Source organism: Salvelinus namaycush, chromosome 26 (assembly GCF_016432855.1).
Source record: "Salvelinus namaycush isolate Seneca chromosome 26, SaNama_1.0, whole genome shotgun sequence".
Classification (NCBI taxonomy): Eukaryota; Metazoa; Chordata; class Actinopteri; order Salmoniformes; family Salmonidae; genus Salvelinus; species Salvelinus namaycush.
Genome location: NC_052332.1, coordinates 13,365,703 through 13,392,224, shown reverse-complemented (window position 1 = coordinate 13,392,224; position 26,522 = coordinate 13,365,703). Strand labels below are relative to the sequence as shown.

The 26,522-nt window shown below is 43.6% G+C and overlaps 1 protein-coding gene across 3 annotated transcripts in view; it reads left to right on the top strand.

Moving 5' to 3' along the window:
• LOC120020969 (erbin-like) overlaps window positions 1-24,949 on the top strand; it is a 145,185-nt gene extending 120,236 nt beyond the window's left edge. The window contains exons 14-27 of one of the 3 annotated variants that reach the window (XM_038964641.1): window positions 695-764; window positions 3,436-3,535; window positions 6,538-6,659; window positions 7,632-7,805; window positions 8,326-8,499; window positions 8,606-8,723; window positions 9,030-9,213; window positions 9,765-11,301; window positions 14,229-14,381; window positions 16,639-16,695; window positions 18,989-19,174; window positions 20,970-21,062; window positions 21,319-21,393; window positions 21,552-24,949. In XM_038964641.1, the coding sequence (XP_038820569.1) occupies window positions 695-764; window positions 3,436-3,535; window positions 6,538-6,659; window positions 7,632-7,805; window positions 8,326-8,499; window positions 8,606-8,723; window positions 9,030-9,213; window positions 9,765-11,301; window positions 14,229-14,381; window positions 16,639-16,695; window positions 18,989-19,174; window positions 20,970-21,062; window positions 21,319-21,393; window positions 21,552-21,659 (3,151 nt within the window). In that variant the 3' untranslated portion in view covers window positions 21,660-24,949. Of the gene's footprint in view, window positions 1-694; window positions 765-3,435; window positions 3,536-6,537; window positions 6,660-7,631; window positions 7,806-8,325; window positions 8,500-8,605; window positions 8,739-9,029; window positions 9,214-9,764; window positions 11,302-14,228; window positions 14,382-16,638; window positions 16,696-18,988; window positions 19,175-20,969; window positions 21,063-21,318; window positions 21,394-21,551 lie in introns of all 3 variants that reach the window. The other 2 variants (XM_038964640.1, XM_038964642.1) reach the window with 2 other exon arrangements.
• Window positions 24,950-26,522: the final 1,573 nt, after the last annotated feature.

The following is a 26,522-nucleotide window of genomic DNA, read 5'->3' as shown; positions in this document are numbered from 1 at the left end:
GAAGATTGAGTGGATTGATTTCAGACACTCACAAAACCTCCATCAGGAAGGAATAGGGGTTATTTCCAGGTGTTTTTCCAGGCATGGCCACACACACTAGCCGCTCCAGTCCTCTCACTGCCAGCAGCACTAAATAGATTTTACCATGACTCAGCAGTAACCCTGTAACCTGCTGTAAATGAGTTCCTATCCTCCAGTTTTTACAGCGAGAAAGAGACCTGTTTATTACCCCGGGACCACTTATTTCTCATTCCCACTTTGGCCTTGGAGACACATTTGACACAGCACCTGTTTCCTACCTGTTCAAGATGTAATCAAATCAAGCTTTATTTATACAGCATATTTCAGACATGGAATGCAACTCAATGTGCTTCACAGGAAGAAACAAATAAAAATCTTACTGGAACATTTTTACTACACAACAAACATAAGAGGATAGTCTATCTGATTTTCTGTGCACTTTAAAAAGTTAACCCGTAGACGTTAGACAATAGCACTTAAAGATTTGGGCCGTTATTAATATCGGACAGCAGTATCTGTAAAATTAAGTGTGGTTTAAGTTGTTATGGATACGTAATATTACACCCTATTCTCTAAATAGTGCTTTTCGTTGTCAGTTTATATCTGTCCCATATCTTTCTCGGGTCGGTAATGTGCAGGGTGACTTTAACTGTAATACTTTCTCTGTCTCCAGGTTGAGGAATCTTCCCTACAGCTTCACCAAGCTCAACCAGATGACTGCTATGTGGCTGTCTGAGAACCAGGTGTGTACACAGCATCTTGGCTTTCACCTCCACTATGGGGCTTTCAGTGCTTCGTACTGTATTCCATATAGGCTTATTTCTTTACTCGTGGGGAAATCTCTGTTCATTGTTTGTATGGACCATCAAGGTGCTTGTTGTATGACCCTCTTGTTTCAAAAGCCTCCCTGCAGTGTCATGAGAATTGTAATTGTAATTGAATGTCTGACACACACAGACACACACACACGTGGTCTCTGAGATGTTCTCAAACGTGTGGGAGCCAGTGCACTTCCATGTCGCTCTACTTCTCAAACGGCGTAATAAAACCATGTCAAACCCCTACAGTATCTCCAGATACCATGCCATGGCATATTTAATTTTGTGATTATTTAGGCCTAACAATCAGCCAATGCTGACGGAGGCATTGATAGCTTTACCCACTGTTACCTCACACACAATGGTGGTCATTGTGGAAAGCATGGCGATTGGTGGTCATTTTCTGGGGCAAGAAAACGAGCGACCCAAGTATAGTGGTGCAACCCGCCGCTCCCGACAGCCAGCCATGGACTAATCCCATTGGACACAGTACAACCCGCCAAAACTCAGATTAAAGGTAATAAAACACTTCCATGGCGACTAATCCTGCAGACACACCATATGGCACAGAGGGCCTTTCTCCAAAGCTGAAAAGTGAAAGCCGCTGATAGTTCGCTGTGCTGAGAAGATTTGACCAGAGAGGGAGAAGCGCTCTCTAAAACAAAACAAGCATGTCTTGGTTGAGTGGCTTCCAGTGCATTCAGAAAGTATTCAGACCCCTTCCCCTTTTCCACATTTTGTTACGTTACAGCCTTATTCTAAACTAGTTTAAATTACTTTTTTCCTCATCAAACTACACACAATACCCCATAATGACAAAGCGAAAATAGGTTTTTAGGATTTCTTGCAAATGTATTAAAAATTCAAAACATTTTTTTACTTATTTACATAAGTATTCAGACCCTTTCCTATGAGACTTTAAATTGAGCTCAGCTGCATCCTGTTTCCTTTGATCATCCTTGATGTTTCTACAACTTGATTGGAGTCCACCTGTGGTAAATTAAATTGATTGGACATGATTTGGAAAGGCACACACCTGTCGATATAAGGTCCCACAGTTGACAGTGCATGTCAGAGCAAAAACCAAGCCATGAGGTTGAAGGCATTGTCCGTAGAGCTCCAAGACAGGATTGTGCTGAGGCCCAGATCTGGGGAAGGGTACCAAAACTTTCTGCAGCATTGAAGGTCCCCAAGAACACAGTGGCCTCCATCATTCTTAAATGGAAGAAGTTTGGAACCACGGCCAAACTGAGTAATCTGGGGAGAAGGGACTTGGTCAGGGAGGTGACCAAGAACCCGATGGTCACTCTGACAGAGCTCCAGAGTTTCTCTGTAGAGTTGGTTGTCCTTCTGGAAGGTTCTCCCATCTCTGCAACACTCCACCAATCAGGCCTTTATGGTAGTGGCCAGATGGAAGCCACTCCTCAATAAAAGGCACATGACAGCCCGCTTGGAGTTTGCCAAAAGGTACCTAAAAACAAGATTCTGAACTAAACGTTTTTTAAATATTTTGCTGCAATGACACACTTAGTTATCTACCCACCTTGTTCCTTTCCTTTTAGCATGTGCATCTAGTAAGTACACCATCATGCTTTTGGGATACTTGTCTTTCAGATTCCACAATGATTCTTTAGTTGTGGACACATCACCACACTCCCTCTCTTGCCTCCCTCTCTTGCTCTTGCTCTTGGTCCTCAAGTCACCTTGATTTAGCACCTGTGTTTTTTTTATTAGTTTCGTTATGAAAATATTTATGAACTCCATGACAGTAGCTAAAGCAAGGGGCTATAGCAGCACACAAGTAGACTACAAATGCATGCTGGGCCGGGCATGCCCTGAGCTCGTGAAGGGAGCGAAATTGGAGCGGGCGAGAAGGCCGACACTCCATCCTTTGGGAATCTCGCTCCACGCTCCAGTCAAATTGGGCACGCTCCGCTCACATACTGCGGAGACATGAGCGTCTCGTCATTAGATACAAATCTCTGGTGTAAAAAAAAAAAAAAAAAAAGACACGAGAACTAGCGGACATAAAGGCTCATAAAAACAAAAGATTACTTGATTCTTGCGATACAGGCATTTGGAATATCACGTAAAAACATGCATTCAAATAAATGTGATATTGCCCAGCCCTGCCACACCAGACCTCCTCCAAAGAAATACAGCTCTGATCATCTCCTAATGTTACTGTCCTTTAGTAGGTTTGGAAACCAAATGAAATGGATTATTTCCACCAGTGAATGTTTGTTACTAGTTACCACAGCCACAAAAATCATAAATTCCGCCTATTTCTACAATTTGTGGTAAATTATGATTTGAAACCTAACCTTAACCACACTGCAAATTTTATACCTAACCTTAAATGAAGACCAAAAATGCAAACATTTGTTTTGACTTTGTGGCTGTGGTAACTAGTGACAACCCCAGTGAATACATATCCATAAAAGATTCCTATGACTGTCCTCTCCCTTGCTTATTTGACAAACTATTACTTGGCAAGGAATTGCGTTTTCCTGACAGTTTTCATAAGCCATAAGGATGTTCAACATTTACTCTTATAGCACTGTCTTGTATTGTCTCTTTCTCTCTCCCCCCACAGTCGAAGCCCCTCATCCCTCTGCAGAAGGAGGACGATCCAGAGACCCACAAGACGGTACTCACCAACTACATGTTCCCCCAGCAGACCAGGACAGAGGACTGTGAGTACTAGACAACCGAGTCTTAGACTAATACTTAGGCCTACTATCTGTGGGGTAGGCTCTGTTCTCTTTTACAATACATCCTACACTAGACAACCTAGACCAGGGGTCGTCCCCCCCCCAAAAAAAATAAAGTATTAAGGGAGCCCCATATAAAAATCCAAGCCCTTTTCAAGCTCAATAGAGGCAATATCTGATTTTCAGCACCACGAATAGCAGTCGGATCAAATTACCACAGAATCTGACACAGCGGCTGTCTGGTGAAGTTGCAGGGAGAATTGAATCTCGTGAAAATACTGTAAATATGCTGCAGGAGAGATGTTATTTTTTTAAATTTAAAACCTAACAACAAAGAAAATATTGTTCTTCGGTAATTAATTGAAATACCCACATCAAGCCCCGCAAGACATTGAATAATGAAACCCAGATACACAACTATTATAATCAAACAGAAGGTTTGATTGTAATCAATATTTTATTATACTGTGTAGGGTGGCCCAGCCCCCAAAAGTGACTCTTTACACTCTATTGAAAAGGTGTTATTGTCTTCTCAGAAAATCAGCCTTCTGTGTTGCTCTTGCCATCCTCCATTGTCTAACACCTCTGGGTAGGTTCTGGTGTGATAACATCCTGTAGGTCTGATATCTGATTGGAAGTTAACTCAACAGTAATGCTACTGGTCAACAACTCAGATTTGGAATCCAAGCAACTTTATCAAGGGGTCTTGGATACATTGTCCCTTTGTTCCTGACCTGGTTGAGAGAATGCCAAGAGTGTGCAAAGCTGTCATCAAGGCAAAGGGTGGCTACTTTGAAGAATATCAAATATATGTTGATTTGTTAAACACTTTTTTGGTTACTACATGATTCCTTATGTGTTATTTCATAGTTTGATATCTTCACTATTATTCTGCAATGTATAAAATAGTAAAAAATAAAGAGAAACCATTGAATGAGTAGGTGTGTCCAAACGTTTGACTGGTACTGTACATATATGTATATATTAAATCTATAAATAGCCAGGGAGTTGCAAGGTGGTTGATGCGCATGCGGCTCAAGAGCAGCGTGTTGCTGACTTAGACTAATACTAAAAATATATGCTGTAGGCTCAGTCCTGTTCAAACATCTTGACAATGCATCTCTCCTCGAGGTAATCACATATAGTATGTGTTTAGATACACGAATGCCATGTTTCCCCTCCGAATACTTTCATCAATCGAATAGAACTGGGCCACCATCGATGTCAGTCACGGCCTACTCTGAGGAGGAGGACCGTGTAGAAACACTATCCGTTACCCCTCCCTCTCTGCACCTGTTACCTTGGGCGCTAGGTGTACTGTTACATCAGTTAGCCAGCCTGCTCTCTCTGACCTCCTGTCGGTCGAGGATACTACAGGTTAGATATTTTCTTTTCTTTAGCTGATTTAGCTTGACATTTCAACGGGGCTGGGTGGACAAGGCTTGCACTTTTGGGATAGCTCCATTTGTTTCCTTGCAAGCTAGATCAAGTGCAAAGAGAAGGAAAAACTATTTAAATCCACGTCTGGTAGTGACTCTTTCTCACCTATGACTTTTTTTAAATAATGAACAAGCAGAATCAGTGTTCAGGAGAGCCACAGGTGCTAGCTCTTGGAGGGGAAATAGTGAATCTGTTATTAGTGCACTGCTTTTGCGTTACAATTTGCTTTTGTGGCATCCGCCAGATCTACTCAGCCGCTTAATTGGAACGACCAGGGGTCGTCAAAAGTGTTGTGGAAGCCGCATAAGAAATCCGAGCCCTTTTCAAGCGCAATAGCGGCAAATTCATAATTTTTTGCACCACGAATAGCAGTCGGATCAAATTACCATGAAGTCTGACACAGCGGCTGTCTGGTGAAGTTGCAGGGAGAATTAAATCTCGTGAAAATACTGAAAATATGCCACAGGAGTGATGTTACTTTTGGATTTAAAAACCTACCACTGAAGGAAATATTGTATACAACAGGTATAGATAGACCTTACAGTGAAATGCTTACTTACATGCCCTTAACCAACAATGCAGTTTTAAGAAAATACCAAAATGAAAAAAAGGAAGAGATAAGAATAACAAATAATTAAAGAGCAGCAGTAAATAACAATAGCGAGGCTATGTACAGGGGGTACTGGTGTCGAAGTAATTGAGGTAATATATACATGTAAAACATGTAGGTAGAGTTAGTAAAGTGACTATGCATAGATAATAACAGAGTAGCAGCAGTGTAGAAGAGGGGCAAATCAAATAGTCTGGGTAGCCATTTGATTAGATGTTCAGGAGTCTTATGGCTTGGGGGTAGAAGCTGTTTAGAAGCCTCTTGGACCTAGACTTGGCGCTCCGGTACCGCTTACCGTGCGGTAGCAGAGAGTACCATCTATGACTAGGGTGGCTGGAGTCTTTGACAATTTTTAGGGCCTTCCTCTGACTCCGCCTGGTATACGGGTCCTGGATGGCAGGAAGCTTGGCCCCAGTGATGTACTGAGCTGTGCGCACTAGCTCCTATTGTTTGCCTAGACAGAGGTAAATCTCCAAAATTGAAACTAAATAGATTCTGGAGGGAGAGAGACTAAAATGTCTTAACCTGTTTCCTAGCAACACTACTTTTTTACTACTCTGAAGTGGAATCTTTGCGTCAAGCGCAGCCCAGGCTTGGAGAAAACTGGTCCGGAAACATGACTGGGCTAAGCTGTCAAAAACAAACAGAATTCCCACCAGTGTTTTTCAACACTATGAATTTACCTCACACATACATTTTTGTGGATATCAAGTGATATTGATACCGCAAACATACATTTAAGGCCCCATACCGTATGGTTTCGGGGGAGAAACTGAAAAACCTACTCTAGGCAGGGGACGATGTTTTCATTAATGGTACATAACTGCTAAGGTATCATATTTTATTCAATTATTTTATCTCTAGGTGTATGTTTAACAAATGTCATTGGAATTCTGCATAAAGGTTGACATTTGGTTGTCTTTCTCCTCCCCAGACATCCCCAGCTCTGACAGTGAGAGCTTTAACCCCTCCCTGTGGGAGGAGCAGAGGAAGCAGCGGGCCCAGGTGGCCTTCGAGTGTGACGAGGACAAGGATGAGAGGGAGACGCCTCCACGGGTCAGTACCCCACACACATGCATAGACACAAACGAACACACACACTAGCACACACCCTTATGTACGCACACAGCCAAGAAAAACTAACTCTCTTAACTTGCTGTGCTATAGATTGTAGCTGACAAACTGAGGGTGACACTATGCAAATGCAAGCTAATGAAAGTAGATGACAAAACGATGTCCATTTGGCCCCGTCGAGAACAAGGGTAAAATAACGCTGCTCTGTACTCTCATTGCTTTTGCACATTACACAGTTCTCATTACTAAGTTGTTAAGGTTGTTTAAACACTGGAGCAAGGGTTACAAATGGGCTTTCTGGCACAAAAGCAAGTTTTTTTTTCAATCTCCTCTTGTTATAATGGAAAATCTAGGTCGTGTACCAAATGGCTCCCTATATAGTGCACTGTATTTGACCAGAATCCATAGGGCTCTGGTCAAAAGTAGTGCACTGCATAGGGTAATAGAGTGCTATTTGGCACGCAGCCTAGATCTGTTAGTCATCTTGTGCTTCAAGCTACAACCCATAAAAGATTGGCCTTTCCCTTTGTCCCTCGTATTCAAGAGAGATGTGTGTGCCTGCACCCAAGTTCTACAGAATTTCCATTTAGTTGTTTGGTGTCTACCGTCTCGTTGTGAAATGGAAGCTCATGGTGCGGTGGTTCCGAATAATTTCCTTCCCACCAATTGTGCCGTCTCACACCGTCTCCCACCGGCACAATATGGCCGCCTGGCTGCAGTGTCTCTCCAGCAGACTGAGAAGGCGGGCCTGCTGGGAAGAGGCACACCGCCTCTCAAACGGTCAGTCTGACTGAGGAGCGGTGGCGTCACCTCCGCTTGGCAGGCAAACCCAACTCCCCCTCCCTACCAAACTCCTACCCCCTAGTTGAGGGACCTTCTGTGATCACTGGTTTTAATGTGCGTGTCGCGCTCTCTCTCCACTGTGTGTGTGTGTGTGTGTGTGTGTGTTTCCAGGAGGGCAACCTGAAGCGCTACCCGACACCGTACCCAGACGAGCTGAAGAACATGGTGAAGACGGCCCAGTCAGTCGCCCACAGGCTGAAGGAGGACGAGTCAGGCGACGAGTCAGGGAAGGATGCCAGACCTAGCGAGCGTAACCATGTGGGAGTACAGGACGTGGGAGTCAAGGTTGGCCTCCATCTGAGCCCTGTTGTCTGGAAACACTGGCAGACGTGCAAACTGCACGTGTACACACACACACACTGTCTAGTCTAGTTTCTACTCTTCTACTTTCCGTAAATACAACAAACAACTTGTATACAGTGTATTGCAGGGATCAACTAGATTCAGCTGCGGGCCGATTTTTTTTAAATAAATTTTTTCGCTCAGAAAACTTGGGGGGGGGGGGGCAAATAAAATCACCCGCGGGCCTACAGTTGGGGAACCCTGGGGTATTGTATTGGATGATTGCATGAGAGAAAATAAAGACTGCTCCACATGTCCACAAGTATTTGCAAATATTTTCATTTCATTTGATATGTTAAACATAATATATTGGAAATCACAATCAGCCGTAATAAACCTGAGATCAACAGGAATTAGCGGTTGTGTTAAATGGGTAACAAATAACATAACCTAATAATGACTCTTTTGTGATAGAAACACGTCTCCTTTATATAACCTTCTGTTGGTTCGGGGTTTTAACCAGGTGATTGAGGCTCCCTGTGCCAACGGCAAGCCAGTGGAGATGGAGCCCAAAGCGCCTGTCTGTGTCCAGGACTCCACGGCACCCCTGGAGACCTCTGAATCCTACAACTCCCAAAAGACCTCTCTCCGAACCTCCGACAACACCAGGACCATGAACCATGAGGACACCCTGGAGGTACGCTACTACGGAACATGCGACACACCTCGTTGGCCGTACACATTTTGACCCTTGCACATTTATTTTGTGATTTAAAAAAAATATTAAATGTGTCTGTGTCAAGTCTTTTTCTCTGCAGGACTCCGAGGAGCTTTCGTCTGAGGAGGAGGAGATGAAGATAGCGGAGATGAGGCCTCCTCTGATCGAGATCACCATCAACCAGCCCAAGGTGGTGGCCCTAAGTAAGAACAGAAAAGGTACCACCCAGACCAGCGGCTCCTTGCAGGATTCACCACCACTAGAAGTAGTACATGGCTAGAACGCTGGTACTTAACTCAAGTTAGGGTTTGTCCATATGTAACAAAGTTGTTACTTATGGACAAATCCTAATTTGAGTTAAGTAGTTCTATGTAGTATTGACACGTTCGTTACATCATGTGTATTCTGTCCTCAGGGTACACAGCTTGGTAGTACACCCCCCCGAAATCGTCCTAAACCCCGTCAGAACAATGTGTACACGCTGACCGAGTTCTCTCTTCGTCTGACAGATGACGGTAAAGACGCTGACTCGTTGCTGGACGAGACGGTGGCCAACAGCAATCAGAACAACAGCAACTGTTCGTCCCCGTCGCGCATGTCGGACTCTGTGTCTCTGACCACGGACAGCAGCCAGGACAACTCCCTGTGCACCCCTGAGAGAGAGGCCAAGATGCCCTTCCTACCCAAAAGCAGGTGGGTGCAGTATGGTTCCTCTCTAGGTTTCTTGAGGATGGAGGGTGTGATTTCCTTGCTATTAGGGATGTGATTTCTTTGAAAATAGAAGCTATAAAAGTCCTAGTGAAAGATAAGTATTTTCCCCCTTGCATTGAAATGTTGGCTCAACTCAGAAAATACCTTAGTGTGTGCTCATACTCGATGTAAATAAGCCGGTGGGATTTCCTAGTCATTGGGATGTAGGCCGGGGTTCCTGCTAAGCTGCGTGGTAGTCGGTTTGTTTACTTATTTATTTGTATATATATATTATTTTTTTTGACCTTTATTGAACAAGGCAAGTCAGTTAAGAACAAATTCATATTTTCAATGACGGCCTAGGAACAGTGGGTTATCAGGGTCAGGGTCAGAACGACAGATTTTTACCTTGTCAGCTCGGGGATTTGATCTTGCAACCTTTCGGTTACTAGTCCAACACTCTAACCATTAGGCTACCTGCCGCCCCCTTATACTCTGTATGGCACAATACTCGTCAACAACAACAAACCAATATGTTGCGCTTCCTGTTCCAGGCAAGAGGATGTAAACATGAACCAGCGGAAGGAGAGCACCCCTCTCCTCCAGAATGGCAATGGCTCGGTCACGTCCCTGCAGGCCCTCCTGAAGACCCAGCAGGGCTACGAGTCCAAGCCCGAGAAGATGGTGGGTGACTACGACCTGTCCATGGAGAGGCTGGCCTTCATCGAGAAGGGCAACAACAATGGCATGGGTGACGCCTACACCAAGTGGGACCAGATCAACATGAATTTGGCCAAGCTGCCACCTCAGCCGGACAACATGGTGGTCCAACCGGACGACCGCCCGAACGGCTCGAGCGCCAAGGAGGACTTTAACCACTTGCCTCCCCCGTATAACAATGACAATTCTACGGCGCCCATCACGGACCACTTGAAGAACGGCAACCAGCTGGGCGACCACTTCAATAGCCACTCCAGCGAGGGACTGGCTGTGTCGCCTATGAGGGTGGACTCTGCCACGTCGGTGGTGCGGACGGCTTCTGCGGGCGTGACGGCCAGCAGCAACATGTCTCTGTCTCGCAGCACCGAGGAGCTGTCCCCGGAGAAACGATGCTCCCCTCCTGTAGTGGCGAAGGCTCAGAGCATCACCAACATTGAGGCGGGGGGGATGAAGCTGTACTCCTTGGACGCTGAGGGGGGCTCCTATGAGGGTGGCGTAGTGGGCAGGATGGCCGGAGCCGGCCCGGGGGCCCAGGGCCAGAGCATCGTCCGCAGCAAGTCAGCCTCCCTGCTCAACGACCAGCCCTTCCAGGTCTACTCCGGTTCCTCAGCTTCCTCCTCCGACCTGCTCTCCAGCTACTCCAAGCCCCCCGTCAGCACCGGCCGCTACCCCGTCCCCTCTGGCATGGCCATGGGCCCGCCGCCCCAGTACAACGTCCAGTACTCCAGCAGCACCATGCCCAAAGACGGCCTGTGGACCCAGAGGACCCCCGTCCCCCCCAACCAGGGCTTCCTTCCTCCGCCCCAGCATTCTCTGGCCAACACCAACTACTCCAACCGCAACCAGGCTCCTCCCTACCTCCTCCAGGCCCAACAGAGAGGCCCGCCCACGGGGCCCACGCCCGGTGACATGTGGGCTAAGGAGAGACACCTGCCCCTCGGAAGTCAGCCACGGAGCGGCACCCTTCAGAGGCAGAGCAGCAGCAGTTCCTCCATGGGGGACCCCCGGCGCATGCAGGTGCCCGAGGGAGAGTACATGACGTACAGGGACATCCACACCCTGGGCCGGGGGCCGCTGGCCATGGCTCAGGCCATGCAGAGGCCTCTGTCGGCCCGTACCTACAGCATTGACGGGCCCAGCACCCCAAGGCCCCAGAGCTCCAGGCCACAGCCCCACGAGCTGCCCGAGAGGACCATGTCAGTCAGCGATTTCAACTACCAGCACGTCAGCCCCAGCAAGAGGCCCAACGCCAGGGTGAAGTCTGAGCACTCGTTGCTGGATGGGCCAGGAGGACCGGGAGCAGGAGGAAGGGTACCGGTGGACTGGAGAGATCAGGTGATGCGCCACATCGAGGCCAAGAAGATAGAAAAGGTAGAGTATTTGATGAATATTTAATGAGCAATCCATTTGATTGTACTTTTCATTCAGTATGTTTAATAATAGTCTTAATTGCCACTAAGAGAAATCCAGTATGATATAAAGGCACAGCCACGATAAGAGGTCAAACATGGGTGATATGGACAAAAATCCATCTCTCTCTAAATTGACTGAATTATCGCAACGATAAAAAGTGAATACCATTAAGTACACCAGTTGTCTATATTACCTTTAAAACTACTACTACTTTGAATGTTGTAGTTATCAATTGTTCTGTAAGCAATAGCCCATATTAGCAGACATTTCATTTCTAGTAAAGGCTACTTATTGTTATTGTCGAAAGCAGTAAAACGTCCTCGATAAATGTCGGTTTGGGTGGTGCCGATTTTAAGTTTTTGGTTTATCGTCCCAGCTCTAATAGTCACCTGTGTTTTTGATTGGGAACGTTTTAAGATCATCACACCGTTATGTCAGCAGCCCAGGTTGTTATTAGGTCCGTTCGATTTGATCACGTCATTGCCGAGATGACCTCACACCGTCCATTCAGAAACCTCATGACCCACATTATAGTGGTGTTTGTTTCACTATCTTATCTTCGTTACTTGTCCCATTCCTTGACGTCAGTTCATAATTATGCAAAGGAATGGGACAAGTAATGAAGATGTGGCTCCTCTATGGTCCCTAGGTACCACAGGTTGAGGGGGGCTACAGTCTGCATTCTCCTTGTCCACTTCATCACCACAGTGGGCACCTTTTAGAACACAGCCATGAAAGTGACCGCCCTGATGTTATCTCAGACGCATGGTTTAATCAGTGATATGATTTAGAATGTGGAATGAATGGCCTGGATTTGAAAAGGAGAGATTACTCACTTGATCCTTAATTAGTAGAGGCCCAGCAGAACAGACAGAGGAGAAAATGATGAGTGGGAGATGCCATTTAATCACTTGTTCACAAGCAAGATTTGTCTAATTTTATTCAATTTCCTTCCTAATTAAATTATAGAGCATCAACTTGCTACGTGCTGAAATCTCCTTAAAGAACACAACCACGTTAACAGATTCTGTGGTCTGAGTTTGACTGTCACATGTAGTCAATGGCAGTCGACTCCTGATAAATGGAACGGCTTTGTACTGGAAAGCTACATTTTGAAATTTAAACAGTTTGCACTTGTCTGGGCTTATTAAGGGTCTACGTATAACATGTATTGTTTCTTAAGCATGTCTATGTTGCAACAGTCTGTTTGGAGTAACAAGCAAACAAGCTGCTACTAACTCAATGTATGAAATACAATGTTTTGTGATTCACTGCATGCTTGCCTGCTGTTAGAGCATGTGGAATGTTAACGTTAACAATATTGTTTCCATTGTTTTATCATTCATAACCACTTAGTGAAATGCATGCCCACTCAATTGTATCTGTGTGTGTTGCCTGTATGTGTGTGTGTTGGCTGTATGTCAGGGTTTCCGTTAGGAAAATGTGGCGCCCGGACATTTTGACCGACAACATTTTAATTTACCGGACATTTGGTGAAATTTACCGGACCCATATGGATTGGGTGCGTAACCTGATTAGGGCGTCCACCCACGGTGCTCAGAATGACAGAAATCACATATAGATTATGGTCATTCGTATTAACAGGACACGCAAGACGAGGATGCAATGACGTTGCGGTCCTTCTTACCGAATTCTGATGTACACTTTGAACAAGTTAGAATAACTGTCCACGTGTACTTTTCCTCAGCCAAAAAGAACAGCAAAATGACTGGCCTATGTCAATTTACTATAGTAGAAAAGTTTATGCTATCTATTCTATTGATCAGCTTGTTGAGAAAGAAATGGCCTTTTCCATACACTCTGGGACAGTTGTGGGACGATAGATCCCAAATTCATACAACCAGTAGGCCTAGGCTACATTTTGTTTTAAACGTTAAAGCAATGAGTCTGATTCAACCGATCAGAAAGCTTAAAATGTTGATCAACTATTATTTCGTCACATTATAAGCGCAGCAATGCACAGAAGGCTACGCACAAATGTTTGTTCTATAATGCAATTGGCTGGAAAACACCGTTGTCAAAAGGGCACTGCACATGTGAGCACTTTCATGTGACAGAGATGAAAATATCCATTAGAAATGTAGAAAGAGAGGAGATCTGATAGGCTACTTTGAAGCAAAGTATTTTATTAGGCCTCATAATATGCATTAAAACGTTTAGATTTCAAACAATTAAGTATATGTTTTCAAAATGCATACTTCCTCCAGCTCATTGCAAAGTGGTGTGTGACTTCCATTGCCGTTTAATGCCCCGCTCAAAACATCTAGGAACTCGGAAATCTACGACTTCAGTGCATTCAAGGCAACTGGGAACGGAGGGGGAAAAAACGAGCTTCAACTGTGAAAGATATTTTTTGAACTGTCGTACAACTTACAATTCCAACTCGGAAACTCGGGCCTCTTTCTAGAGCTCCGACTTCATGACATAAAGATCACTGACTTCATGATTTGACCTCGTATTCTTCAGAGTTCCCAGTTGTCTTGAAAGCACCAGAAGATGCTGCAGCAGCTCTTGTGCTGTCTGACAGGTTTTCCACTCAAGGGCTCTGTATCTGTATGCTGTAAGCATGTGATAAATAAGATGCATAATGAATATACTGTATACACGAACCAACTTAATTCCACAAAATTATGCGAATTGCCCTATAGATTTATAAAAAATGACCAGTCAAATGTATTTCTATCAATGAACAGGCTAAAAAGCCATTATTTTGCAATAGGATTTATTCTTCTTCTCCCGGACAATTGGCCGGGTCAATTTTATTTATCGGTTTGAAAAATATATTTTGGACGAAATCCGGCTATAACCGGCTAACGGAAACCCTACTGTATATGTAATGTGGTGTGTTGCCCTCCTCTGTTCAGAACGCCTTGTCTCGGTCCTATAATTCCAATTACGCCCCGCTGAGCTGCTCCCACTACGGCAGCTCTCGGGACGTGCACCACTCAGGCAGCCATGGCTCTCTGGTCTTTAGTGCTGCCGCAGACGGACGGCCTTATGGAGCCCAGGGCCACTGTGTGAGTACTGGACTGGACTGGAGCTAGACTACAGTTCCGCCTCCTAGCTCCTAGCTGCCTCCTATCCAGGCAGATCTTATTCCTACCTCATACTGCTTTTCAGCTTGGGGCCCCTTTCCAATACTTTTCAAAGGCATCCTTGGCTTCCTTGTCATTCCATTCAGAATACAATGCCTTCCTCAGTTAAGATTGATTTTTTTTGTTGCGTGGCCTTTTTTGTGATGTTCAGTACTTGATGTTGTCATTGATCTGTGCTGGATGGAAACAAGTTTTCTCCAATTTGTTTGCTTCCATCGCTTCAACCCATAGATCTGGGATGACTTCACAGAAGGATTCAAGGAAGGATGCATTTTAGAACTATTGGGACAGGGCCTATGAACTGTATAGCTCCTTGCTGTAGTGTGACGCAACCTAACTTGTTTGAAAGGGGCATCCTTTGTCTGTGCACATAAACTAGTCCGCTCTACCACAAACTGTTTGTAGGGAAACTCACAATCTCTCTCTCTATCAAGGATTCGTGTAGAGGAAAGTCCTAGCGCTGTAGAAGGGCATCTTTCAAAGAGCAATTGAGACCTGGCTAAACTAACACATTGTCTGTTGTATTAGTTGAACATTTTTGTAGTCTCTCAATTTACAGCAGACAAGTAGCCTACCTTATCCAAACAGTAGTAGGGTTGAATAGTGGTGAAGCAGTGTTGTTATCCTTATAAAGGTATTCTCTCTAAAAACCTATTTTCTGTCAGGCAGTAGCTTTGTGTCATTATAGGCCGTATGGTAGGATGCAATTGACAGTGAGATACTGAACAGGTGTTTCACTGGCTTGGCGTCGAGGAATTTCATTTATCCAGTGACATCATTCCGTCGGAGGCCTTTGATTAGTTGTATATGCTACAAGTCTCATGTGAAATACCATCATGTTGATGTGAAATAACATCATGTTGAATAGTACAGTTGGATGTGTAGATTAATAGTAGTAATAAAGCTGAAGAACATATGCACATCCAGGTACTTTTCGCAGGTGCTGGAGTTGTAGGCAAACTCACTTGTACTAAAGCTGCATTGAGCACATTGGCCACATTTGTAATTACCCTCCGGAACCTTGCCCTTTTCTCCCTTTTCTCTGGTGGGCAATCAGATTTATCCACAATATCTCTCACGTTTGGAGATCTTTTAAAAACCATACGTGGGGGATATTTCAAAATGGGTTTCAATTGTAGGTCAGTATCAATACTGTACCAGTGCTTCCTGATAATGTCCTTAAATGCCTTCCCCAACGGGGGACATGTTCTGATTTTTCTTTTGGTTTTAGGCTTTCCAACTGTGTTAGTCCTTCAAAACGATCATTGGCATGATGTCACTGTACTGCCCCTATATACAGGACCTTCCACCCCCACCTGGGATATGGATGCCTGATGAAGACCTAAGGGTCGAAACGTTCTAAATAAATATCACCTGGTATCATGAGCACTAGTTTAATAATATTAGCATGTTGCATGGTACAAAATGCCCCTTTTTAAACAAGGTTTCCCTCCCAACCTATAATTCACTTATCCCAGTGCTTTGTCCACCGACCCACCCACGCACTCCAATCAGGTAGCGTGCCTCCCTTCTCAATCAAATTCATTCTCCCCTTTTAACGACACGTTGACTCATCAATCATCATCAGCTTGCTTTAATTCCTCCTCTTCACTCCCACTGTTGATCACTTCAGAATCACCTCATAACCCTTTCACTTCTCTGTGGAGATGAGCACTGTGCTTGTCCGAGGTAAGTACGGGGGGTGTAGTTGGAAGAGCAAGTAGTTGTGGTGTTAGGTTGAGTCGTGGTGTCAAATGGCTGCCTACTGATTTCCACTCAACGTGTAGTCTTATGATTTAATGAATCGTTGTTTCCTTTCCTCTGTTTATTCTCTAAAGGACACTACTTTCGGCTCTAGTGCCCTACGTAGGGAATAATCATCCTCATTGTTAAGAACGTTATCTATAGATGTACTTTTCATGGGTGTTGGAATTACCTGGAGAAATGTCAAAATGAATGGTCAACACAACATATTACATTTTTGTTAACCGAACATGCAACAAACATTATTAGCCTCGATCAGAACATGGTCAACTAATTCAGCTTAGACATGAAGAATTACCTAATAGTACACGGTTTCAGGGACTTGCCTAAAATAGGAGAGGTGTGTTTGTCACAGACAGACAGCGGTCAGGACATGGGCTTTGTTACCAATCATCTGACTTCGTTCCCTCTTCAGGATGACGTGTTTGGACCTCAAGGGCAGCAGGGCAACACCATGGACACCCTCCGAAAAGTAAGTGCACACTAGAGCTATATGTAGAGGATACCCCTAAACCAATCAACCATCTTCCTATTGTGTTACTTTTTATTATTACTTTTTATTTTAGCCTGCTTGGTGAATATTTTCTTCTTGAACTGCGCTGTTGGTTAAGGGCTTGTAAGTAAGCGGTTCACGGTGAAGTTTACACCTGTTGTATTCGGCGCATGTGGCAAATAGTTTGATTTGATCATTTTCACATTTCTAAAAGATGGTCCGCTCAAATTGGTTTGTTTTCCTACTATATATTAGAAATGCAGACCACAAAGCCCATGGAATAGTCATAGGCCCGTACAGTTTAGAGTAGGGCAATAATTCTACAAATCGATCATACAACCCCACCATAACTAGAAGTGCCTGACTGTCCCATCTCGGCACATGCATTCACTGACCCATAGCTTTTTCTGTACCGCTATAAGTAGAACGTTGCCCAGCCCGATACCCTGAGTAGAGCTAGCTAGCTGAGAATTAAGATATTGACCCAGTAGCAGTACCTAGAAGCACCATCCTTCTCCCCACCAGTGATTAATGAGTTCTAATTAACAAGATCTGCCTTGAAAGAGATTATTGTTCAGGCCCATCTATTCTCACGGTGGCCCCTCTTGCCTCCACCAGGGTCCCCGGTGCCTCGCAGTGAGGTTTGGAGGAGCGCTGCTTCTGTTATACTGGTATTATTAATAGCTATTCTGGATGGAATACGGGTGGCGGAAGCTCGGCGTAGTAAAGCTCCTCAGTCCAGTCCCCAGTGGGCTCTTGACCTTCATCACTAGGCTAGATACAGTATGGTACGGTGTCCGTGGACAAGTCGAGGGATTGCGATTTAAAAGAGTAATATGTGAGACTATTAATAGAGTTCTATCGTATGTACAGTATACAGTGTTTCTATATGAACTTCTCAGTTGAGGACTGAATGTGAAGAGGCTCATTTGAAATATTTGATACCCAGAAATCTCTCCCTTTCCATGACCTGTGAAATAATTAGAACAGGCCCATGTTTTGCGATTCCATTTACACTGAGAGAATTGAATTTGAGAGAAATGTAGACATTTTGGGGAGTTCCTCCTGCCACCTGCAGGTTCTCCGGTGGTACCGCAACTGTCTCTTTTCAGTAACCGGCTCAGACAGAGCCGCAGAATGAGGTCAGTCGGCTGTCTGGTAGAATTTGAAATGGTCTGTTCCAAGAGATGTCGTACGGAGAACCACAGCATGACTCGTAGAGAGCCATTTTATTATACGGACTGCAAGTCCTTATCAGACGTTAGATGAGGCCTTTCATATAAATGTCTCCTTCGAACGCACTAACGCAATGTATTTTTTAGTTTGAGTTCAATGTTCTTCGACTTACTGTCTATCTGCCTGGATGTAGATCCGGAGAGAAAATGGATCTCACTGTCGAATAGGAATACTAAGGACAAATGTTTTTGAACTGGGGTTATATATGGAATAAACTGTTTTTATTTGAATATGTTCCAAGTTCTGACCAAATGTGGGAAACTTGTCGACATTTTCAGATTCAACCTCGACGTTTACCAAGATGAAGTGGGACTCTGTCGTGGTCCTTCAGACCCTGCATTGATAATGACTCCTCAGTCGCTCCGTAAAGAACCTATTGCACATATAGGGTACTTCTGTAGACAAGAGCCCTAGCCTATCCTATTACATGGTATACAGGGAATAGGATGTCATTTCAGATTTGCCCTAAGTCACAGTGAAGAAAGCCTAACCCCTGCCGGCCCAGCTACATCAGTGGAACCTGCCAAAAAAAAAAACACCATCTAATAAAACCTCATTGATTCATCTCTGAAATTCATCCTCCACACTAGTCAGAGGACAATTATTTCCATGATTTTGTTGCTTTGGGGGCAGTGGCAATGAGTCAGTGGATCCAATCCCCCTGGCCTGCTGCTTTAGACAGAGCACCTTGCTGGTGGTAAATCAGCAGCTTCTACTGAAATTTGCACTCTTGTTCTGTCACATGTTCTTCTGTATGCCGGGCCTGCAGTTTAGCCTACGCTTTGGCCAAATTTGTATTTTTTTTTTTCTTTCTCTCTTGCTGGATTATAGCCTAGTATTTTGTTCTCTTGTTTTAAGTGCTGTTGGAAGTATGAATTTGAGTACTGTGTATTCCCAAACCCTGCTGAACATCAAAGTGTATTGTCTGGTGAGCATTTTAGATATGTCTTTTTTTTAAATCAATTTTGTTGGAACGTCAACTCTATAACAACATCTGTCTTTCTCTGTGTGTGTGTCTGTCTGTGTGTTTTACCAGGTGCCTTCGATGAACGGTCAGCTGGGCGGTCCGGTGCGTGGCCAGATGACGTCGTGCCAGACGCCCATGGCCCGCCACCCCTCCAGAGAGCAGCTCATCGACTACCTGATGCTCAAGGTCTCCCATGGCCAGCAGCCCCAGGGGCCCCCTCCACCACGGGCCGACCACGACACACTGCAGCAGGAGGTAGGGTGGGGAAATGGATGGATGAAGAGTTACAGTTCAACAAAGCTCCTTATCCCTACTCCTGGAGCTATATGGTGTTTAGCCCACAGCTACAAACCTCATTCATCATCAAAACCTTGATTAACTATGATGATTAGGTCAAACACATATGTGTGTTTTAGTGCTGGGCTTGAACTACACCATCTAGGAATAGGGTTGATGACCACTGGGTTAAAGCATGCATAGCATTGCACTTAATAGTTGTTAATGGTGGTTTGTTTGTTACATCAATTAACTGGCTAGACTGAAAGTATTCAGACCCAACATTTTGTTACGTTACAGCCTTATTCTATAATTGATTTTTTTTTTTTAATTAAAAAACATTTTCCCTCATCAATCTACACACAATACCCCATAATGACAAAGCAAAAACAGGTTTTTAGATTTTTTTTGCTCATTTATAAAAAAATATATATATATAAAGTAACACATTTACGTAAGTATTCAGACCCTTTACTCAATACTTTGTTGAAGCACCTTTTGCATCGATTACAGCCACGGGTCTTCTTGGCTATGACGTTACAAGCTTGGCACATCTGTATTTGGGGAGTTTCTCCCATTCTTCTCTGCAGATCCTCTCAAGCTCTGTCAGGTTGGATGGGGAGTGTCGCTGCACAGCTATTTTCAGGTCTCTCCAGGGATGTTTGATCGGGTTCAAGTCTGGGCTCTAGCTGGGCCACTCAAAGACATTGAGACTTGTCCCGAAGCCACTCCTGCATTGTCTTGGCTGTATGCTTAGGGTCATTGTCCTGTTGGAAGGTGAACCTTCACCCCAGTCAGGTCCTGAGTGCCCTGGAGCAGGTTTTCATGAAGGATCTCTCAACGGCAGTGTGTTTATATAGACTTATTTCGGAAACATCAAGGATGGAGAATTTTGTTTCTCATGGTCTGAGAGTCTTTAGGTGCCTTTTGGCAAACTCCAAACAGGCTGTCATGTGCATTTTACTGAAGAGTGGCTTCCGTCAGGCCACTCTACCATAAAGGCCTGATTGTTGGAGTGCGTCAGAGATGGTTGTCCTTCTGGAAGATACTCCCATCTCCACAGAGGAACTCTGGGTCTCTGTCAGAGTGACCATTGGGTTCTTGGTCACCTCCCTTACCAAGGCCCTTCTCCCCCGAATTGCTCAGTTTGGCCAGGCGGCCAGCTTTAGGAAGAGTTTTTGTGGTTCCAAACTTCTTCCATTTAAGAATGATGGAGGCCACTGTGTTCTTGTGGACCTTCAATACTGCAGAAATGTTTTGGTACCTTTCCACAGATCTGTGCCTCGACACAATCCTGTCTCTGAGCTCTACGTACAATTCCTTCAACCTCATGGCTTGGTTTTTGCTCTAACATGCACTGTCAACTGTGGGACCTTATATAGACAGGTGTGTGCCTTTCCAAATCATGTCCAGTCAATGAAATTACCACAGGTGGACTCCAATAAAGTTGCAGAAACATCTAAAGGATGATCAATGGAAACAGGATGCACCTGAGCTCAATTTTGAGTGTCATAGCAAAGGGTCGAATTACTTATGTAAATAAGGTATTTCTGTTTTTTATTTTTAGTACATTTGCAAAAATTTCAAGAACTTTGTCATTATGAGGTATTGTGTGTAGATTGAGGAACATTTTTTATTGAATCCATTTTAGAATAAGGCTGTAACTTAACAACGTTGAAAGGGGTCTTTCCTTTCTGTATGTACTGTATGTAACTCATATTCAAAGTAACGTCCCCTGTGAAGGTAGTAATGTCTGTTGGTGTCTGTTTTTCAGTTCCGTGTGAAAGTGGAGAAGAACCCAGAGCTAGGGTTCAGTATATCAGGAGGAGTAGGAGGACGGGGAAACCCTTTTCGTCCGGACGATAATGTATGTTCACTCATCAGCCCTCTTTTTCCCATAGCAATATAGTGTTGTCTATTTTTCCAGCCTACTGCATGTGGCATGTAATCTAAGCACTTACACAATGGAGGCCTCTAGGTTAAGCATTGCATTATGTTAGTAGTTCACTGTATAGCAACTCAGCTTGTTACTGCATTTGTACGGATTTTGCAACAATCAGTCAGTAAATAATGTCACTAGTGTTAACCAGATGGGTGTGATTCGTCGCTCTCTTCTCTCTTAGGGCATCTTCGTGACAAGGGTCCAGCCTGAGGGACCTGCCTCTAAGATACTCCAGCCTGGAGACAAGATCCTCCAGGTGAACCCAATAATACCATTCCCTATTTCCCCATCACTATAAATCGATACTGTATCGATTATTTGCTGAACACGTTTACCTACTACAAAATACCATACACATCAGAGCCAAAGTTGCCATCTTGGTGTTGAGCTATATCTCTCCTTGTTTCCCCCCAGGCAAACGGATATAGCTTTGTGAACGTTGACCATGGGAATGCCGTGGCCCTGCTGAAGACATTTCCCACCACTGTGGATATGATCATCGTCCGAGAGTTGGCGGCGTAGAGAGAGACAGACGGGACTGTGGAGCGACGACCTCCAATCCTTCTTGTTTTTATATACAGAGGAGCCTGGTCTATAAATAGAAGAACTGAACTGCTTTATGGGGAAGAGAGCCTTCTAGAGCTTTTGGGATAACGGGGGCCGTACCACTGCATCAAGTGGACTTAGTGAGGGAGGAGAGGGACCTGGGGAGGGGGAGCAAACATCTGGAAGCATGCGTAGTCGACTTGGTCGTCTTAAAGAAGTCACTGTGGGATAGCCGGTTATTTTTTACACAGAGGGTGCTGCAGAGACGGCGTGTGCTCCAACGACACAGAGATCAACAACAAAAAAGTGCTTTCTGTATCGTTAGACTTTTGTTTTTTTGAAGAAAATAATATTCCTACATCATTACGGAGTTGTAGTTGCTGTAGTTGAGCATTAACTGTAGTTGACCACTAGAGGGCAGAGCTCCCTCTGTCTCTCTCTCTGCCCTCCTTTTTAAATCATGTATTATTATTATTATTTTTAATAGATGCTGAGACAACTTATTTGACCAAGGTGACATTTGATCTGGGGGACAATGCTATGTGCTTTCTTGTGGAGATGAATGTAATGCTGGGTTGCGCTTTCAGAACGATGTTTAAGAATTCTCCCCCCTGCCTACTTGCAATTGTGACAATTTTTGACCAGGTCCTCTACATGGTGGATAGTTGAGAAGGACAATTAATTTGCTTCTGCCTCCATAAAGCCTGTGAGGCACACACTGCATACATCCATTATATACTGTCCGCAGTCTAAGAACAGTTATAGTAGCCTCTGTGGAACCGTTGGCTTGGAATATCCCTCACCTGAAAAGACCTGCCTGTGCCGGCATTGAACTCCTGACAGACGAGGACACTCACTCCGTCACTGAATCAATACTCCGGTTGCTGACTACTTGGATGCTGTAAAACACTCTTTGTATGTGAAATGGAATTGGGACTGGGATATGGAACAGATCATGATATTTCTTTGTGTGGAAACTGACTAGGAGTAACAATAGAGGAATGTCTTTGCTTGGCCTTAATTAGCCTAGCCAGGATGTTATGTGAGATAGTGGGTCAGGAGGCAGAGTGGTAATGCCAGGTCACCAAAACATGTGTTGAGACCATGGTCAGGTGTTGGGGAGGTGCTGGTGGGAGTAGCGCCCTATTCCCCAAAGTGCGCTACGTACTAGTGGTGCACTATTTACAAAGGATATAGGGTGTGATTTGAGATGCAGCCTGTGTCAGACTCTGAGCAGGTTTAGGCCTGGTCTCTGGGCCCCTTCCACTCATGTTGGTAAGATTCTAAAGGGCTTCTCCCTCAACTCAGCCATTGGTGACCTAGAAAACACTCACAAAACGGTTTGAGGTTAAAAAAGGGTTTGTCTGTCTAACATATTTTTGTTTAAGTGGGGGAAAACAACCATAGTTTGCCTTTTGTGTATAAAAATCATATTTTTTAGACATCAATCTAGGCTTTTCACTCTCTTTTTGTGTTGGGATAGTGTTTCATGCATGAACTCTTTGCTCTACGCTGGGGGGGACTGAGCTGTTAAGTGCCATAGACCTTGAACTGTTTGAACAAGGGGGTGGAGGGAGTGACTACCCTGAGACCCAAGCAATATTCACATATTTCTCTTCACAACAAACTAAACGCTCTCTTCTTGAGTACACCCCGTGTGACTCGACACAATGGTTTAATAGCAATAGTCAGCGGCTTTATTTTCATTCAGAAAGACATCCGATTGCATTTTTTAAACCTATAAAAGAAAAAAAACGCAAGAGGAAACCCTTTTAGTGATCGCTGATTGTTATACAGGATTTTATATTGTAAAGAATCTTTTCTAATGAAAAACAACATGAAGTTACATTTTTAGCAAAGAAAGTAAAATGTAAAAGTCTGCATTGTATAATAGTGAATGCTCTTGCGTCACTCAGCCCTAGGCTTACATATGAGTTGCAGGCTTTCCCAAACTTGACTGCTCTGAAAACTGTTCAAACCAACTGGTTACGTGTATCTGTGCAAACATGAATCACTTTTACCCCAGTGTAAAAGAAACTCAATCCGAGCTGCAAAGTCATTTGTAATGTTTCTAATTGAATAGTGTCAAGCTATAAAAATGCATTTAAAAGCTTTTACGCTATGTCCACTTGGTGTAATCAAGAGTCTATAGATGTATGTGTTGTTTGCATGAATTCACTGAATGAATTGTCTATTTTGAAAATTGAATCCATGAAACCTTTTAGAAATATTTCCTATAGAAAGCAAACGATCCAATTCAAAGATCTCTACAAGTTATTACCCCACTGAACCTTTTTTGTAAATCGATTGTAATGCAAACACTGAATTGTGACAGAGCGTATATAAAGTACTTATCAGAGATTGATCATTGTTTTTTTCCCCCACACATTTAATGGCATTGTCGTTATCCAAATCCTTCACAAATTCCAAATGTTATGCATGTAATTCATTGTTACTTTATGCATAGAGCTAAAGATTATACTCATGTTACTGTCAACTTGTGACTCGAATAGAAAACATTGTCGATGATGTTTGCTCCCCTTTTTTCCATTTTGAATTCCAACTGAACATTGCCCCCAAATGAAACTGTCCCGTTTTTTTAATAGTTTTTTTTTAGCAACTGCAGACCCAGTGACACGCTCATAACTGCAGATATTTGTCATTGGTCAATGTTAGCCTAGAGAGGTAACATATTGACGTGTTAAGGTTTCTCTCCTGCATTTTCCCCTCGCAAGATTACTGTTAGTACATCATGTTTTAAATTAGAACATTGTAATTATGCTTTTGTGCTGTTTTGTTGTGGGCACTGTGTTATTTTACTTTCTATCTGGGAATAGGAACAATCTAATGAGATTTCTTGGGTCAATGTCATATTTAGACCTTGTACAATCTGGGACTAAAACCTAGGGTGTCACCTGTTTGCCATATCCAAGATTAACTGGTCTTTTCATTCTCTCACCTTGTTTTTATTTATTTAGCTCAGTCTCCTGTGACTTTTTAGACATTTACTAATCAAAATGTAAATACTTTTTAAAAAAGTTAAGAAATCAATTAATCATGGCATTAGTCACTCTGAGTTTGTAAAACCAGCAATAAATTGCAATGCAGACACAACCCGTTTAATGTATAGCTATTTCAAAGGTTTCTCTGGAAACAGCTACAGTAAGATGATTGATATGCATTCATTCAACATTCCAGATTTTGTATATAACAATACTGTTTCTTAGTTAACCTGTGGAAAATAAGAAATAAACTAATGCTCTTTACATTTGTTTCCTTCATTGAATGACGTTCTCTCCTTTCTTTCCCAAAGGTTTGAATGTGGCAATTCCCCATTCCAGACTGTGACAGTAATATGTTGAAGATAGTTGTAAGAAATGCTTCTTAAAACAATACAGCCATGTATTAGGATTAAGAATATATATATTTGGACTAGATAATGCTAAACAAGGTTGGAATTCTGTTTATATAAATTGAAGAGAGGACAAGTAGTTAATTTGACACAAGTCAAATAAATCAGTTGAGATTGATCTGTGGATGTATTAGACTTCAGAATTGCATGGGTCCATGAAATGGGGTATCAGCCTACTCCGTGACACCCACTGAACACAACTGTGAAGAGTTTCCACATATTCCACAGTTTCCACGCGTCTTAGCTCTGATTGCTGGACTTTTAACTGGGAAATCAGCTCCATCTAGTCAGCCTATTGTACGTATTGAACGTTCTTATTGCAATGTACAGCCTTACCCCATTTCATGGACTCAAGACCCATAGGTATTAGCCTACTCTGTGACACCCACAGAACGTAACCCTCCCTGAAATCTGATTTGCCACCCCCCCCTAATTTTAACCAAGACTCCTCAATCTCACCGGAGAATGCATCCGAGTGAGCGAAACTGCGCCCCTCTGTTTTAGAATGTCTAGCCCATGTATCTGATGCCGTCATATTCTTTTTGGCCAGACAACATCAGACAGATGGGCTACAGATACTAAAACAGAGGGCCGCTGTTTGTCTCACTTGGATGCTTTCTCTGGTGAAATAGATTCAGCCTCTTGCAAATTGAAGGAAAATTATAAAACACAGAGCCTGGCTTCTCTTGGCATCATCCATGAATACAAGCCACTTTGTAGGCTGAATGTCATTATACTTATGGTGTTTGTAATAGATGTCCCTTTCCATTGGGCTCCCGAGTGGCGCAGCGGTCTTAGGCACTGCATCTCAGTGCAAGAGGCGTCACTGCAGTCCCTGGTTCGAATCCAAGCTGTATCACATCCAGCTGTAATTGGGAGTCCCATAGGGCGGCACACAATTGGCCCAGCGTCGTTCGGGTTTGGCCGGGGTAGGCCGTCATTGTAAATAAGAATTTGTTCTTAACTGACTTGCTTCGTTAATTGAAGGTTAAATAAACAATTCAAATGGCGGGTGCACAATGCACCATTCGGATGGTGGATTTATTTTGGAATAGACGAACGTGCGCAAGTAACCTACTCTGTGACACCCACATTGTTTGACAATCAGATGAAAGCATGACTGGTTGCGGTCATAACACATTAAAAGGTAATACCATTTTACAGTGAAATTACATGTCTACTATAAAGCACACAAAGAAAATGCCCACATAGGAGATCCCATACAAAAAAAAATAGACACCCCCTGAATGTCAAGGTATAAATTGCATTTTGGATTGCAGGAAATGTGAATTTACTGCTGTCATCAAGGCAAAGGGTGGCTACTTTGAAGAATTTCAAATATAAAATATATTTTGATTGGTTAAACACTTTTTTGGTTACCACATGATTCCATATGTGTTATTTCATAGTTTTGACATCTTCACTAT